Here is a 17,385-nt window from a genome sequence, read left to right as displayed (position 1 = left end):
AAACCCCGAACAGTCTCCTACAAATCTACACTAGATGATCCAGCTTCTCAGAGCTACCAGCTACTTTCAGTCTGAAATCAAAGCACGCGTTACTGGTCATTAGGGGGTAGGATAAACACTGGTCACTTGCAGCTGAACCCTAATCGACACTGTTTCAGACATTGTTTGTTAATGCACAATCTATGCACAACGTGTCCAGTTCCTTTTCTATTTAAAACAGTTAATTCTTTAATTAAATCCAGACTTTTTACAGATTCTTTGCATATTTTATATAGTTTGTATTTCTTACTCGGACTTACATTTAAGACCACAACAAAGTCCTTGCATGTGTGATCATATGTGACAGTAAATACTAGGCTGGTTAAATTCAGTTGGTTTAGAGGTTATTACTTTAATTTAGAGGTTATTACTTTAATAAGAAAAAGGCTCCATAGAGTACTTAATGTGCTTATACAAAAACTATGATTTGTATTCTTTTGCAGCTGGATACCACCAGCATAGGTCTGAGTATTCAGAATCAGAATACTTTCAGAATCAGAATACTTCAGTAATCCTTCAAGGAAACTGTTCGATCTGCTTTTTACTGGGTACTGGGGCACAAAGATGATATGCAGTCAGTCTTGGTGTTGGTGGAGATGACTTTCTGACTGTCTGGATTAATTCCCCAATAATCATATCGGGGTAAATTTTGCCACCAGATATGTGTGGCGGTTCCAGATGGTGAGTTGATGAAAACAAATATGTTGATGGTTAAAGGTTGCATTTGAGGTGAACATTGGGGTGTGGCTTCTAATGGGCTTGAATAATCAAAAGGCAAGAGGCAGAGTCAGTGTCCTGGTTGAACACTCGTATGGAGGCTCTGGCTCTGTCCAAGTAGAGCTTGGAAATCTGTTCTTTACAAATATTTTCAAGTAATGCACTTTTCTAATCTCTTGATCACACATGAAAATGCAGCTGAAAATGCATACGTACCTCTACACACAGTTTTCTGGAAGCAAACACAGATATGAATACAGTTAAGCCTTTTCCTGTGACAGATAAGGTCATTTAGATTATTATTTTTATTAAATATGATGAAATGTAGTTTATAAGAACAGCAATCTTGTTGTAACGTCAACAACTGAGTGAAAGCTGAGTCATTTGCAGCAAGCACAATTGTGTTTGTTTATTGTTTAACTTATTTCTGCATCATGATCCTCAACTCTATATACTATAAAATAATGTAAGAAATATATCAAAGACAGCAACAATATCATTACCGCAACGTCTTCTAATCAGTGACATCGTGTCCTGTCATGACAGGTCAGAGTTCATCAACATCACTTTTCTGTCCATGCCCCTCTTTGGCACAGTTGGTGGTGTGGTTTCATTTAAGTGCTTTCACCCACATTACACGAGGATCCTCCGTCCCAGCGCCACGTGGCACAGCTGGAACTGAATCGCTTACATGTGAGGGATCTCCAAGCCAGCTGTTCCTCTTCATAATGTAACGCCATTGTCTATGGCATGACTGTGTAGTCAAAACACATTAACTGGATTTTACTATGTACAACTAGAATGTTGTGGGTTCTGAAGAGCCGGGCTAGGCCGTACGCTGGTTAAGACTTGTTCTGTGAGAAGACAATGGGGTAGATTTGACTGTAGTGATCCACAAAGTGAACCTCCAGGTCCTGGGTGATGTAGTCTGGCAGATCAGAAAAGTCTTTCTTGTTTTCAGCCGGAAGAATGATGCAGGTCACACCAGCACGACGAGCCTGATGTAGAGCAACAAAAAAAGATCAAGAAAAAGAAAAAAAAAAGTTACAAGTCTGGAGTCATTTGGCACATTCATTTGAAATTCATTAAAAAAAAATAAAAATACTTCTACGGTAAATTGAGTTGTTGGTACAGTCATGTTATAATACACACCCAGTTAAAGGAAACATTGTGGAGACGCTATGACAGAACAGAGATAGTATGGGGAACTTTACGTTGGCTGTTTTTTTTCTGACTGCTAATGACGCTGGATTACGTTAACAACTTGGACTGAGCTCCATGTGTGGCTTAATCATCAGAATTAATGTATATAAAGACAGAAGTAGCAATGGATAACATGACACACTGGTTTCCACTGAAGCCTAAAGAATGACTTCATGGTCAAGGGCATGGACGACATGGACAATCGTCTTTTCCCACTGAGCCATGTCGTTCCAAATATGAAACAGACACCTAAAACCTGATTGGAGCACGTGGCTGGAAGGTGTCTGTAAAAAACTTTTTATCAACAACATGAAATTTCTTAAGGAAAATAAGAGGAATGTCAGCGTGTTGCTGCCATCTGGTGTTTAGTTCTGGGTCTTAAAGTTGTGTTAAGTCTGCAACTAGATCAGCCCTCTGGCGGACTGGTTTTGGCCCACGTGCCGTATATTTGACACCCCTGGTTTACAGCACCGTGACTATATTTTCTCTTATTCATGAAGAGGAAGACGGTGAGTTTTGCAAAGTAATATTGAGATTTAATACACTCCCCAGGCTTTTTTTTTTTTCAGCAGTTAAGCAAAAAGTTGACAGTGTCTCTACTGTTTAAACTAGATTTTTATAGATATCTCTCATGCATCTCATACTTCTTAATAAGCCATGTGGAAAATGAGAGTCTTTTAGGGAGTGTTTCCTCACTCCTGGTTTTTGTCACATCAGGAATGAGCCTTTTTCACTTTCTGTACATAAAACTATTCAGTCTATATACAGCGAAATAATGAAAAATCCAGTCATCCAATTTTGTATATAATCATACAATCTACAGTCATATTTTCAGAAAAGCCATTGCAAGGATGACTAGAAAGAAATAAAAAATGCCATGCACTTGTGTCTGCGTGTATGTGCATGCGTGTCTTTTACGTACAGCGATGGTTTTCTCTTTGATCCCTCCTACTGGAAGTATTTTGCCAGTTAGTGACACCTCACCGGTCATGGCTAAGTTTTGAGGAACTGGCCGGTTTAACGCCAGGGACAACAGGGCTGTGACAATGGTGCAGCCGGCGCTTGGTCCATCCTTGGGTGTTGCCCCCTAGAAACAAGCCATGGTTAAAGACAGCTAGAAAAGTACAAAAGGACAATACTGTCAAATACACAACTTTAACCCCTAGCTTTAACAACATGAAACACAAACAAAATACTAATCATAATATAAAAAAAGAAGAAATTCATCAGTTTACAGAAATGTAACACCATGGTTACCTCAGGGACGTGCAGATGCAGGTGGGAGTTGACCAGGAAGTGATTTTCTGGTTCTTTGGTCATAAGGAAGGCTCGGGCAAAGGTTGAAGCGATCTTTGCACTTTCCTTCATAACGTCTCCGAGCTGACCTGCAGAGGAACACCGAAAACAGACATTTTGACAGTCCCCTCTTGGCATGTACAGCACATGTTGCTTACATAAGTGGTGCAAGTGGTGAAAAGATACTCTTCATATATGTATTTTAATTTACTTACACTCACTTTTGCTTATTTTTCCAAAATGATTTTGTATTTGCAACCTACAATTTCAAGTATGTTACAACCAAAGCTCGAGACTTGTAACATTAGACCAATTTGTGTCCCATCGCCCAGTCTCAAGTGTTTGTTGTCTCATCTATCTTTTCCATTCCTCTGGCCGACCTCCAAAAATAATAAGAAAGGTGCTTCTCTAGTGCTAAAAGACACACTAAGACATTTTGGGACTAAACCAAGAGAGGGAAGTGTTATATTTGTCATGGTGTTTCCCATGAATATAACCTCTGCTGAAGACAGCAGTCTGATTAAACTCCACCCTGCAGAGTGACTCATTTGTGAGACTGACCTGTAACCTCTAGCGACCCCTCTTCTTTAGCTCCTCCGGAAGGACGGCGGAGTGAAGTCTCAATGAACAACGTCGACCCTCCTGTACAGCCGGCAAAAACAGGCAGACCTTCAGTTTGTTATGTTTTCTATCCATCGGTACTGGTGTCTGTGTGCGTATCTGTGCGCCCTTCTCACCGAGAGCAGTCCATGCCAGGCCCATAACCACTCCTGGTGGTGTGACGTCATACATCCGATCCACTGTGAAAAGAGGTTTACCCACATACTCCTGCAAGTTGTCCGGTGTAACGGTCACTGCAGCTTCGCTCCCACTGACAATAGAGAATGCCACCTTACGGAAAACCTGGCAGACAAAACAACAGGATTACACACAAAAAACACAATATTGGAAACACTTTTGTTACACAAAACTATCATCCATGTAGTTTCCAAATTAACACCACTGATTAACTAACATTACGTGAGCAGGTAGTTTTCTGTTCCACTCTGACCTAATCTCGTTAGGATTGTGGAAGCTTTGGTTTAGTTCAGACAGAATAGAGCTTTCAGTCATTTACCTTTTCCACTTGTTTTTGCAAGTTCCTCACTCCAGACTCTCTGCAGTATTGCCTGATGAGCAGACTGAGGGCATCAGAAGAGAGGGAGGCTTTTTCCTCCGTCAGACCACAAAGTGTGCGGAGTTGAGGGACCAAGTAACGCTAGGCAGACACAGAAATGTAATGTGTTAAAATGTTGGATTGAAAAGAATGAAATAAATGAATAGAATAATCGAAAAAGTCCTTTCAATTCTCAGTTTCTCTAGATCACTCTTTAAACTAAAATTATGTATAATGTGTGAGTGGCTATTTGTTCTTCAACATGTACATAATGTCTACTCTGAACACAAAATTAGAACCATGTTTTCTGTTCAAGGTTTCTTAAAGGGGAACTACTGTAACCTTATTTCTGGCATAAAATACGATCGTTTACTCACCCATATAACTTTTGTGGAATTTGTAGTCCTTTGGGACATATTTACATCTGCATATATCCATATAGTGGGAGTGACTGGGGCACCGACAGCCTCTGAATAACGCCTTATCTGCCGCAAAACTTGTTCATTTCACCAATATTTTGTTATCGTACGCCAGTGCTATTCCCCACTGTTACCTGTTATCATCATCCGGGGTCTGTAGAGGCTATTTAGAGGCTGCGTTTCGGTGCCCCAGTCACTCCCACTATATGGATATACGCTGATCTAATTATCTCCCGAAGGAATTCAAATTACACAAAAGTTATATGGGTGAGTAAATGATCTTATTTTATGCCAGAAATAGAATTTTCTGGCATAAAATCTTTACACAAGTGTTACCTCAGCGATAGCCAGTTTCTCCTGGGCCACGTATCCAGACACATTGATCATCTCCATTCTGTCTCTGAGGGGCTCTGGTATAGTGTCGATGACGTTGGCCGTGCAGATGAACAGAACCTTTAAAAGGAGCAGACAGGCAGCACTTACAAAAATGACATAGTCTGTGTATATTTTTCACCGGGATCGTTCAACACTACATATGAACACATACAAACCGTACCTTTGATAGATCTACAGGAACATCCAGGTAGTGGTCGAGGAAGTTGGCGTTCTGTTCAGGGTCCAGAAGTTCCAGCAGAGCAGAGGACGGATCACCCTGGTAACCACGGCCCATCTTATCCACCTAGTAATAACAGGTCACATTAATATTAACCATAGCGCAATTTTTATCTGCCAAGCAAAAGCAAAAATCACAGATCACAAGACAGAGAGACATGGTTAATTAATATGTGTTATATGTGAGAGCAAGACTTCCACTAATTAGATATTTGCGTACTGATGACTGTTGTCCACACTCCACTTAAGGCTCTTTTAGGGTACTGCTGGACATAGAGGCCACAACTTACGCACTTTTTTGCCAGTCAGGTAAATTTTTGTTTCCACTTCCTGGTTAACTTTCAACAATGGCGACTGAAACTTTCGCAGATATTTTGCCGAAGACGAGTTGTACATATGTTTGTATGTCCGAACCTCCTCAGTTAACTTTCCTCGATGTGTTCCATCTTTATTGATCCAAAACAATCAATTCAAAAATTGAGGACATGGAGAAGCAGACGGAAACACTAAAGTGGAAATACGCTACTATCAAGCGGACCATAGCTAGCCGTATAGTTACATTTCTGTGGAGAGACGCACATCAGTTACGCTGCTAGGGTCTGCGTAGGTGTCTGCCTATTAGTGTCACCCACAACTACAGGAGCAGCATCATATACTGACCTCATCTATTAGCACCAGAGGGTTCTCCGTCTTGGTTTTCTTTAGGCACTGTATTACCTTCCCTGGCATCGCACCAACATATGTCCTCCTGGAAACAAGCAAACACCCTTTAAAACATTTAGTCAAATAATTCTCCAAGCTGTAACTAGGGATACATGGCATATTAGGGGCTGGTACAAATAAACATCTGTACAGTTTCTTGATGGGGAATTGGCCAATCTTGGGCAAAACCTACAGATGTTCCTATTTAAACCCCAACTCCCCACTAGTCTCTGAAGAAGCTACTTAGATGAGTAGCTTCTTAATTTACCCATGGGTAAATGGGTCCAGCAATGCTAAAGGAATGTAACACTCCAGGAAGCGCCTCAAAGATCCGGGCATTTTTCGATAGTACATGATACTGCTAATGTGAGATTTCCCTCAGAAATAATGGCAGTTCAGATTACTCCACACCTGTGTCCTTTAATCTCAGCCACATCGGTCATTCCTCCAACGCTGAACCGGAAGTATTGCCTGTTGAGGGCCCTGGCTATGGAGCGAGCGATGGAGGTCTTTCCGACACCCGGAGGACCGTAGAAACACAATATCTTCCCCTGGGTGGAGCCACGCAGCTGGCTCACCGCAATGAATTCCTACACAAAGACAAGAGAGGAGATCAGCTTCATTACTACAAATGCAGACAAGGAAAAGCTATGGTTGTTTTTCCATCAAGGTAAAAATATGTTTGTTTTCTTGCTAACCAATATGCGTTTCTTAACGTCATCCATCCCGTAATGGTCTTCTTCCAGAACTTCTTTGGCTCGGTCTAGCGCTAAGTTCTCTTCACTGTTGGTACCCCAGGGCATGCTGGTCAGCCAGTCCAGATAGTTACGGGTTACACTGAAACACATAGTTGTTGCAGTTTGTTAATGTTTGTTGTAGACTAAAATCACAACCACCAGAGTGAAAGGCATCTATAAAGAAGGGGCTCTCTGCACTCCACCTCTAAGACTCACTGTGCATTCAGTAATTGTCATAAGCTCATGTTTGTTGTGTCACTGTAACTTGAATGTTTTAATAAACAGCAAAAATAACAGAAATCTGTCATTGTCCAAAACTAGATGGGGGTAACTGTAGTTCAGGGGTGCCCAATACGTAATATCTGTATTTCTTGAGAGTCAACACTAAGAGGAACAACTTTCCTCATGACCTTCCTGGCCAGTAAAGCAGATTTTGATTCATATTCTGGTGTGTTTTTCCAATAAGTAAAAAAATTCAAAGGTTTTTGAGGTCTAGAGGGACCAAAACAAAATAAAAAAACAAGAGACCAACTTGAACTCAGATGAGTGGTTGTCCAGCAGGCCCAGTTTGTTGAGTTCTTCATTGATGACGTCCATTATGTGCTGAGGGACGGTCCGATCTTTCAGTCTCTCTCTAAACTTCTCCTCAATAGCTTCTTTGTCCTCTTTTTCCAGACCCAGTTCCTGAAAACAGTCACACACATTGTTATAACTACTTTCTGTTCTGGGATCACTGGAACTCACTGCCCAGCTCACATACAGGCACTACAGTCATACTCTGAGTTGCGTTTGATAGGAATTTTATGAACTATAGAGTTTATTCTTCCATATGTAATATTTTGAAACAAAAAAAATGGTGGCAGTACTCTATTTGACATTTGGGATTTGTGTGCTATCTTGGACTAAATCATATCCACTTTTCCATCCATCCTATATTTTGAAAGTCTTGACACATTTTTACACCTGCTGCAAGCCCTCGTAGGATGTTTTTGCTGACAAACAAAATGACAGGCAGAAGATATAGAGAGGGACACGCCGTCTGTTGTACCTTCTTAATGATCTTGAGCTGCTCTTGGAGCAGGTACTTCCTGTGCGTCTGTTTGATCTTCTCTTCCACCTAAAACCAAAGTAGAGAGACAGATGACGAACTAAGAGCAATGAGCTGAGCAGAGGTTGATTAAATCTCATTTGTTTGGCAGGATCTCTGACCTCTCTGCCGAGGCGCTGCTGCAGTTTACTCAGCTCATATTCCTTCTTCAGCAACGACAAAGCCTTGTAGAGACGCTTTGGGATCTGCAGAGACACACGGGAGAAGTTTAGTACACAGTCTGCCAAGATTATTATGCAGATGCCAAATTCCAGGTTGGGCAAAAAAGAAGTTGTACCAGAAACACACAAGCCACACAAAGCTGAAATGATCTATACCATTTCTTTTACTGGTAAACTGGTTAGTTTGTCAAATGCACATTTAGCAAATTCCAACAAACTAGCAGCGGTTCATCAAGTGTGTGGAAATACTTCACTTAAGATGAAGCCCATTCTACCGTGACATGCAGAATATGTAAGTCAGTCCTGAAATTCAACAAAACTCATCTGAAAAGACATCCGCTAACGCTAGCAGAGCGTTAGCGGAGAGAAGGAGGCTGCAAATCTGCAATTTGTGGGGAATTTCATTGTCTAAAGTTATTAGACCTTTAGCTGCTATACACAGAAAAGAATTCGGAGATACACCGCATGTTTTTTTTTTTTTTTTTATACCCAGCTACATTATCCTATTTTACTGTGAAGTACTATTAAACGTTACTGACGGTACCGATTTATACAGGCTATACATATCTGCGTCCCACACACTGGTTAAAACGGTCGAACAGGGAAATAGAGATGCAGACTACTCACATTCATCTCTTCCAGGACATCCTGTAGTTCATGTGACTCTGCTCCTGTCAGAGCTGCTCCCATGTCACTGAGGTAGATCGGATTATCAACCACTCTCTGGCCAGCCTGCATCATCTGGAGGACAGATTCTCTGGTACACACACACATATACATTTCAGAACACTTCAATTTCATATAATACCAAAAGAGAGGCACACAGATGCAATTAACAACCACAGCCTCCAGTCACTGTCACTTATCCAAGATGAACATTTTAAAGAAAAAAACTACAATTTAGATGCATATTATGACAAATTAACTAACTACACAAGTGTCGGGACTAACCTGTAGAGGGGATTGAGAGCAATTATGTCCCTGATGGTCTTCACTATCTCCGCTGTCAGTGCCTGCAAAACATTACAGAAACTCAGGCTGTTAAATTTTACAGGTGTTTCCTTCAGTCACATTTGTTTTTTGTTTTTATGACATCTGTCACAAAATCTGAGACTATTTATGCTTGACGATGAAAATTACTTGTTGAAATCTGCCATCTTGCGACCGCACTGCTTTGTTTTGACATTGAAAATCACCAAGGAAGTACGACCATGTGGTAAGATGTTCAGAACAATGCCTTTTCATGTTTTTAATTATAGTTTTATGTTTTATCTCTGTGTTTTATCTCCTGTTCCGCACCTTGACCTCCTCTGTGATGGTGAACTGTTCATGTTGTATGTTGTCCACTTCGACCATCAGGATGTTGGAGGAGGGCAAAGGCTGAAGCTCTGGACTCAGGTCTGCTTCTGAAATCTGACAAAGTTAAAATCGTTACCATCAAGATGACAATTAACACAGCTGGGCATGCACAATGAAGACTGTAATGAAAAGTATCAAAGCCGTGGTGGAGAGGAGGTCCAAAAGAATGAGAGGCTTGTTTCCGCATGTGAAAAAGGCAGGTGTGTCATATGGAACTGACCTTGTCCTCGAGCTGCTCTTTCAGAGAATCTGACGGGTCCTTGCGGCTGCGTTTGGACTTGCGTCTCTGTGGCTGTCTCACCTGAGACTCTGGCTCAGACTCTGACCACACAGTGGCTGTTTCTGCCTCATCTGGCTCAACCTCCAGCTGTCTTGTGATCCGGATCCTGATTGACCAAAGCAAACATACATACATACAGCGGAATTGTACACAAGGACAGTGTCAACAAATTTTTATCCCAAACGTTCTCTCCCACAAGCAGCAGTAGTGTATCTTACCTGCGATGTCCCATGACAATCATCCTCAGCTTGTCTCCCAAGTCCTGCATCTCATGAATCTGAACAAAGGTCCCTGTACTGTAGACGGCATCCAGAGACTCCACGACATCTGACTCATTACTGCAAGAGACAGAAAATCCTATTTACTAATGATCACATGAACAGCCAGCAGCATGCACGTTAAGTTCCTCTTTAATTTCACTGATTACTGACAGTCACTGGTTTGCACTGACACTGGCATGCTGCCCTGTAAAGTTAATCACATCAGACACAAATGATGGCATTTAGCAAAGAGTTGAGAAACTGATGTTGGGACCAAGTAACATCAATTTATTCAGAAAGAATAAGGCCACTGGTTAATCACTAAACTATTTTTATGGAGCAGCACTATAAAATGCTCTATTAACTTACTCTTTTGCAATGTTAATACTATGGCGGCCCGCCAGGGTCCAATTTACTCCGCCATGGTCTCATAACGAATCGGAAATATTTTTGTACGTTTCCAACAACGTTATGCTTGCGTAGTTTTTCCTATTGCTCCCGAAAGCATCTGTCCCTCCCTCACTTATAGATGCTTTGTTTCGTATTCATGTAGATGAACCACACAGGCTGCTGCTATTTGTCTCTAAATCCAAAAACACATGCTCTTATTCCATGTGCCATATACTGTATAAATTGTTTTTAATAGTTGGGATAGCATCATAATCAATTAGCGGCTTTTATGGAGACATTAAAATCAACCCAACTCCAAAAAATAGCAATTAATGCAATAAATATCACTGTTTCATTTATTGAAGAGTCAGTTATCAGACTCACGTGTCATCTCTCTTCAGGAAGACTCCAGCATACGGCTGAGCCAGACGTACTTTCCTCCTCAGCAGCTCCATCAAGTCTTTGTTCTTTACCTGACGGGACGAGAGAGGCACAAGACACACATAAGCACACTTAAAAACTGACACTTGGTCCAGTGATTGTCTGGGACACAACCACAGCTGTTAAACACATGGATTGTGTAATCTTTCGATCAAGTAATACTAGTAACACCAAATGGAGTTTTTATACTCAACATAGACAACTTCAGACCATTTTTAGGGGTGTGTGACAAACCCTGTCCTTTTCATCTTAGCACCCCTAAAACATTAATAGCAGTTATAACATAGTATTTCATTATTCTTTTCTGACTTTGTCTCCTTGGGTCATATTTTGCCGATTTGTCTATTAGAGAATTTCAAACGCTTGACATTTAATGCCGTGTGCACCTTTAAATGCGCCTTGTCAATTGGAATTGTGTTGGAAAGGGCAGGAGTTGATTTCATGACACAAACTGTGCACGAACTGCAGATTAAATGCGCATGTTACATGAAACGTTAGCAAGCAAAAGTACACAAAGGTATGTGGGGTCATCGCTGTTACTTAAAAGTATCTGCCTCAGCATATTTGTTCTCTAAATAGTGTCATAAACATTAAATCTTTCTGAGGTTTTTGTCTTCAGGCTGCAGCCAATGAGTTTGAATTGGGCCTTGTGGTTTGCTTGCAGTACATACAAGGACACATACATGGGAGAGAACATTGGCATGACGTTACCTCTTGTGTGAAGGGCCAGCAGCAGTCAAATATTCAATTAGAATATGGTTATAAAAACATATGGATCAACTGATGCCTTTTATTTGCTAGTAAACTCCGGTTGGTTGTTATGTCCGTTAAGATCCTCAGTCATTCAGGTCAAGGTATACACAAAGAAACACGGTCCACTAACCCAACAACTCTAGTGTTTTTTGGGTTGTTATGTTTACCCTATGGGTGACAGCACAAATACTGAGGCAGGAACATACAGAGGAAAAGAAGGATAGAGCAGCAGGATGAAGACAGCAAGACGAATGTAGTCAAAGTCAAGGCCACAGTTATAGAGCCATGGAGCTTCTCCACAGTGATTTCATATAAAACCAGCAGTGTGTGGAGAAAGAGATTATACAAAAGCAGGAGGAACCAGGGCACAGTTAAGTGGAAAAGCAATAACAACATAGTTTATTTATTTAATGTCTACTTTTTTGTCTCCTGTTAGCACCGTCCTTAAACTGTCTGCCATTTCCCCACTGCGGGGAAATCACAAAATATTACATCCATCCATTTCACAGATGCCATGTGTGTGGGCATCCCAAACGGGACATATTCATTAAAACACTTGCCCAGTTAACCAAATGATATGTGTTGAAATTCAAAGTGCCAATGAACAAATAGAGTGACAGAGACAGAGCAACGCTACTAAAAATAATTCATTCATTCATTACAACTGTTGTTTTACACTAATGTATTAACTGTATATATGAAACTCTGATGGGGGCTGTCTCTGATACTCTGTTGTGATTGTGGTGACAGATGTAAAACACCAGCACAAGCTCAGGGTCACATCACTGTGTGAGATCATCATCCTGCTGCCCTTGAACCGGACAGGCCATGAAATGTTACATCACCCTTACCTCTATTATCTTTATGAACCGAGGAAACACCGGATTCCTGCTCACAGCAATCAGCGGCACATTTGGAAACACCTCGGGGACCATCATGGGGGTGAGAGCCGTCATCTGAGGTCCGCTATAAGCTCCCCCATCTCCCCCTGACTCCTCTCCCCCTGAACCTGGGCTGTCCCCGCCGTCCTCCCCAGAGAAGCCTGCGCTGCTGGACCTGCTACCGAAATGCCGAGCCTGTAAAGTGTAGGCTCCGGAGGTCGGCGAAAGGAGACTGTCCGGGAAGCGGACAACCGCCCCCACCCGCGTCCACCTCTGGAGTCCGGCGTTTATCCTGCACCCAAGTGTCATTGCTGTGTTGACTGGAAAGTGAAGAGGGACGTCGGCGCATGTTTTCTGTAAGCTCCTGGTCGTGGTGTAGAATCGTGGAGGCTGGAGCCCGCAGCTCAGGGCTGGTGTCCGGGCCAGGTGACAACCGACAAGTCCGGGACACTTTAATTTCACAACTACACGTGAACTTCTGTGCAGATGTCTAGCCGCATCCATCAGCTTCATGCTGGACGCCATGTTTATCTGGAGCTTTCCACAGCAGCAGCACGTGACCAATCGTTTTCCGTCACCGTTTGATTACGTATCACGTTAGGTAAGATTTTTTTTCCTCCCCCCAAAACTTTATTGACAAGTTCAAGATACAAATTAAATAACTTTCTTAGCAGGTATGTCTGTTTACATATTTAGACCGACTGAGTAAAGTATTCAGATACTGAGATATTAAATAAGCAAGCAGTTAAAACAGACTAAAAAGACAGAGCAACAATAATAACAGATACAAAAAAGGAACACAATGAATTGGCTAGATAAGCAAGTAGAGCTAAGAGAGAAAATAGTTCCACACCTTTGCCCAAATTTATGTAGTAAAATATCCACAAATTTGAGCTAAAGAAACCCACAATCATTATATACAATCTATCCTTTATTTATTTATTTATATTTATAATATATTTATATATATATTTTTAAAAAGCAGCAAAAATAACTTCTTCTTCTTCTTGGCTGTTGTTGAACCAGTCTAGAGGCGCATTACCGCCACCAAGTGGACTAGAGTGTGAAAGAACCTTTCAAAATAAAATGAAAAAAAAAATAGCAAAATAAAAACTCTACAATCTTTTATCTAAATTATATTATTTTAACTTTATCACTGTGTACAAAAATGTGTACAACTTGCTTGGTAATAAGGTCCAGATCCAAGTGGATATTATTTTGTATAGACTTTTTGCTTCAAGAAATCCTGATTGAGTACTGATAATAAATCTTATAATCCATATTAAGGAGAGTGATAGGTGTTAGATTATTTAAGTATCCTTTGTCTTTGCCAGGTTTGGGTATTAATTTTACTATACGTTGTATGTAAGTGTTGTTCCATCCATCCATCCATCCATCCATGAAGCCTCCAGTTTCCTTTCCTAAAAAAATAATATTTCTGCATTTTCTGAGATGGTGGCAATGGTGGTGGTGAAAAACAAAACTGGTTGACAAGCATTGTGGTTTGACAATTTTGGGCTTGGTTAAGTCATGGGTCAATTTTGACCCGCTAACACAAAAGACGCGGGCAGCTTTCTAACACATTACAAGAGTTAAAAGATCTATCTAAGATTTATCTATAAAAGATGATCTGATAAGTGGTAAAGTAGTGATCAAGTTCTTTATTCTGGAGCTATTATGTAGCGTAAAGGACAGAAGAAGAACCTTGTCAAGTAAAATATTCAAACCAAAGACTCCATGTAATCTAGCATTGGCCTTGAGATGTTATCAAAGCCTGTTTCCTTCATTCATTACAATGAAAAGCATTTCTGTCTCTAAAAGAACAGAACAGAAAAATCATGTGAATTAGCATAGCTTTATAGTTACACACCAGTGTAAAACTGGTAAAGGCTTGCACCAAATTCAGCACGACAAGAGATTTAAACCAACGTTATTTTTCACTGAATATAACACCGTGACTTGACACAGGCGAGCTGCTGACTTGGATCTGATGGCATGGCGGTGCTCCTCAGCTGGTTTTCTACAGAGTGGTTTGTGAATCACGACCTCCATCCAGCTCAACATTCTTGTCATAGCCCCATACCTCGTCCTCCCGCCTGTAACATAAACGACAGATTGCTTAATTTTCAACTATCTATCTCGTCTTCTACCCATTAAAGAAAAGCAAACACATTCTTGTTTCCCTTGCACAATTAATCATTTCATAACAGCATATCAGTTTGGACTTTTGGAAAATTGTGCTACAAACCTCTTCTTCCTAAAAAGTCTGCGAATAATCATAACAATGAAGACAAGGCAGAGGAAAACAACAACTGCCGTCAGACCCAACAACCATGGCTGAAGAGCGCCTGATGAAGTCCTTCCTCCTCTGTCAGGCATCCCACCTAAATAAAAACACACACAACAGTTTTGTACATTTCAACACTAATACAAATCATTAACAGTTCTTACCTACATTGCATAAACTTCATACCTCATACCTTCATAACATTCACCTTTAGTTTACAACGATCAGCTACAACATTATGACCACTGACAGGACAAGTGAATAACACTGACCATTGTGTAATAATACAATGTTCTGCTGGGAAACTTTTGGACCTGGCATTCATGTGGATGTTACTTAGACATGTACCACCCACCTAGACCAGACCAGGCACCTCCACCCCATAACAATGACACTCCTTGATAGCAAGTGAACTTTAAAACTGATATACTGTATAATAAAGACATAAAGTCGTGCGTGAGATATTGATTACACTGGCAGGTTTGTTAATTTGTTACCGCACATGTTTTTATTCTTCTTGCCAGTCTTTTTTTTGGGGGGGCTCTGTTGTTGAAGACAAACATCAGTCACAGAAGGAGCCCTTCTTCTGAATCTAAATCTGACCTAAACCTTAGCCTTTTTAGGCAGTGATTTTCTGTATCTGTATTTTCAGTAGCTGAACTATTTTGCGTGATGTTTATTATTTCTTTGAAGATTTAACTTACAAAATCAAAATCTATGAGAGAAAAGTACATTACATTTGAGATAAGTTATCGTACATAGACAGTTTAAATAGTTTCCTAACGCAGACGACACATTTCAGGTTGGGCCACCAACATACATGCACATATATACATATATATATTTAAATACAGGAAGATAATAATAAAATAAAACGTTTTACCTTTAGCCAAGCCGGTGGTAGACAACAGCACACACAACACAAGCAGATACATGGTGACCAGAACAGAAGGAGTCGACTCAACTCAGGACACCGAGACTCGAGGATCAAGTGAAGAGCTGAGAAACATTTGAGCACTTAACTGTTCAAAGTTCACAGTCCACATGGATGTTATATCACAACAATCTGGGTGTGTATTCCACACCCTCTCATTTAATGTTTTTTCTTTATTTTCATGATCATTTACATTGTAGATTCTCACTGATGGCATCAAAACTATGAATGAACATGTGGAATTATGTTGTAAACAAAAAAAAAAAGTGTGAAATAATGATTCATATTTTAGATTCACCCTTTGCATTGACTACTGCTTTGCACACTCTTGGCTTCATGAGGTAGTCACCTGAAATGGTTTTCCAGCAGTCTTGAAGGAGTTCTCAGAGATGCTGAGCACTTGTTGGCCCTTTTGCCTTCACTCTGCAGTCCATCTCATCCCAAACCATCTCAATTGGGTTCAGGTCAGGTGACTGTGGAGGTCAGGTCACCTGGCGCAGCACTCCATCACTCTCCTTCTTGGTCAGATAGCCCTTACACAGCCTGGAAGTGTGTTTGGGGTCATTGTCCTGTTGAAAGGGTGCCTGAGGTCGCCTTCAATTTTGAATAAATCCCCAACAGTGTCACCAACAAAGCACCCCCACACCATCACACCTCCTCCTCCATTCTTCACGGTTGGAACCATGCATGTAGATACCATCCGTTCATCTTTTCTGCGTTGCACAAAGATACGGCGGTTGGAACCAAACATCTCAAATTTGGACTCATCAGACCAAAGCACAGATTTCCACTGGTCTAATGTCCAAGGCAATTGTAGCTTAAATTATTTTTGTCCTTGTCTGCAAAACAAATGTCCTCTCCTGGCGGGCCACAAGTCAAGCGTCCTCCAACATCCTCACACGGCCCGCTCTCCAAATTAATCTGACTCTGTCTGTAATGATGATGATGATCTCCCATATCACTTGGGAGAGTCCTTGCTGGGTTTGTGAGTTGGTTTCTGCAGGATTGTTTGGCTCGTGGCTCAGCCGACACGTTTTATGCTACGCTTGTGCCTTAGACAGCACAGGACGTACTCCTTCTCCGACTTGGTGCCGGGCGATGCCGGAGTCGGAGCTGCGACCCCTGATTCCTGTGCACGGAGAGAGAGGGAGAAACCAGACGCCAGAGGGAGAAGTGTGATTGAGTGTTTGTTCTAGCGGTGACACGGCAGCGTTTACTTATTAACAGCAGCCTCCTGTGGCCTCCGCCGGCAACAATCTTTTTAGATGTTCCCAATAAAACTCCAACTCCCAACCGGTCATTTAGAGCCACTTGGATGAAACATTTTCAAGAAACCCAACAAGTCCAGTTGCCCTCGTTTCAGCTCAATCTTTTTGGATATACCATGACCTAGATGGCTAAGAACCTCCACAGATATTTTTAATTTTGTAGGTTTTACTGAAGAAGCTACTCGGGTGAGTGGTGAAACGTCTTCTCAAAAAACTCTGTAAGTCCAGTTGCCTTTATTAAACAAGCCACTTCATTAGGTACACTAGTGAAACTATTCTAATAGCTGTTGATTCAACTTTGTTCTCGTTTTGGAGTCTGTGGTTTGTTCCTATTATTCTGGCAACCCCCATTTTTAGTCAGTGGGCTAGGCCAAGTGACAGA

At 41.2% G+C, this 17,385-nt stretch overlaps 1 protein-coding gene across 1 annotated transcript; it reads right to left on the bottom strand.

Annotated features, from left to right (window-relative positions):
• Positions 1-351: 351 nt before the first annotated feature.
• lonp1 (lon peptidase 1, mitochondrial) lies at positions 352-13,122 on the bottom strand. The gene is made up of 21 exons (XM_084547702.1): positions 12,485-13,122; positions 10,824-10,912; positions 10,008-10,127; positions 9,730-9,895; positions 9,450-9,563; positions 9,102-9,163; positions 8,778-8,907; positions 8,091-8,174; positions 7,930-7,998; positions 7,414-7,565; positions 6,843-6,981; positions 6,556-6,734; positions 6,103-6,190; positions 5,387-5,509; positions 5,167-5,283; positions 4,373-4,513; positions 3,993-4,158; positions 3,817-3,897; positions 3,217-3,344; positions 2,882-3,046; positions 352-1,754 (listed from the first exon to the last, which is right to left on the bottom strand). Exons 1-21 carry the CDS (start codon positions 13,037-13,039, stop codon positions 1,599-1,601), a joined length of 3,024 nt encoding a protein of 1,007 aa, XP_084403828.1. The 5' UTR covers positions 13,040-13,122; the 3' UTR covers positions 352-1,598.
• Between the last annotated feature and the right edge of the window lie 4,263 nt (positions 13,123-17,385).

The sequence above is a fragment of the Chelon labrosus genome (assembly GCF_963514085.1).
Source record: "Chelon labrosus genome assembly, chromosome: 7".
Taxonomy (NCBI): domain Eukaryota; kingdom Metazoa; phylum Chordata; class Actinopteri; order Mugiliformes; family Mugilidae; genus Chelon; species Chelon labrosus.
The sequence above is the reverse complement of the archived record's forward strand: the minus strand, read 5'-3'. Positions and strand labels throughout refer to the sequence as shown.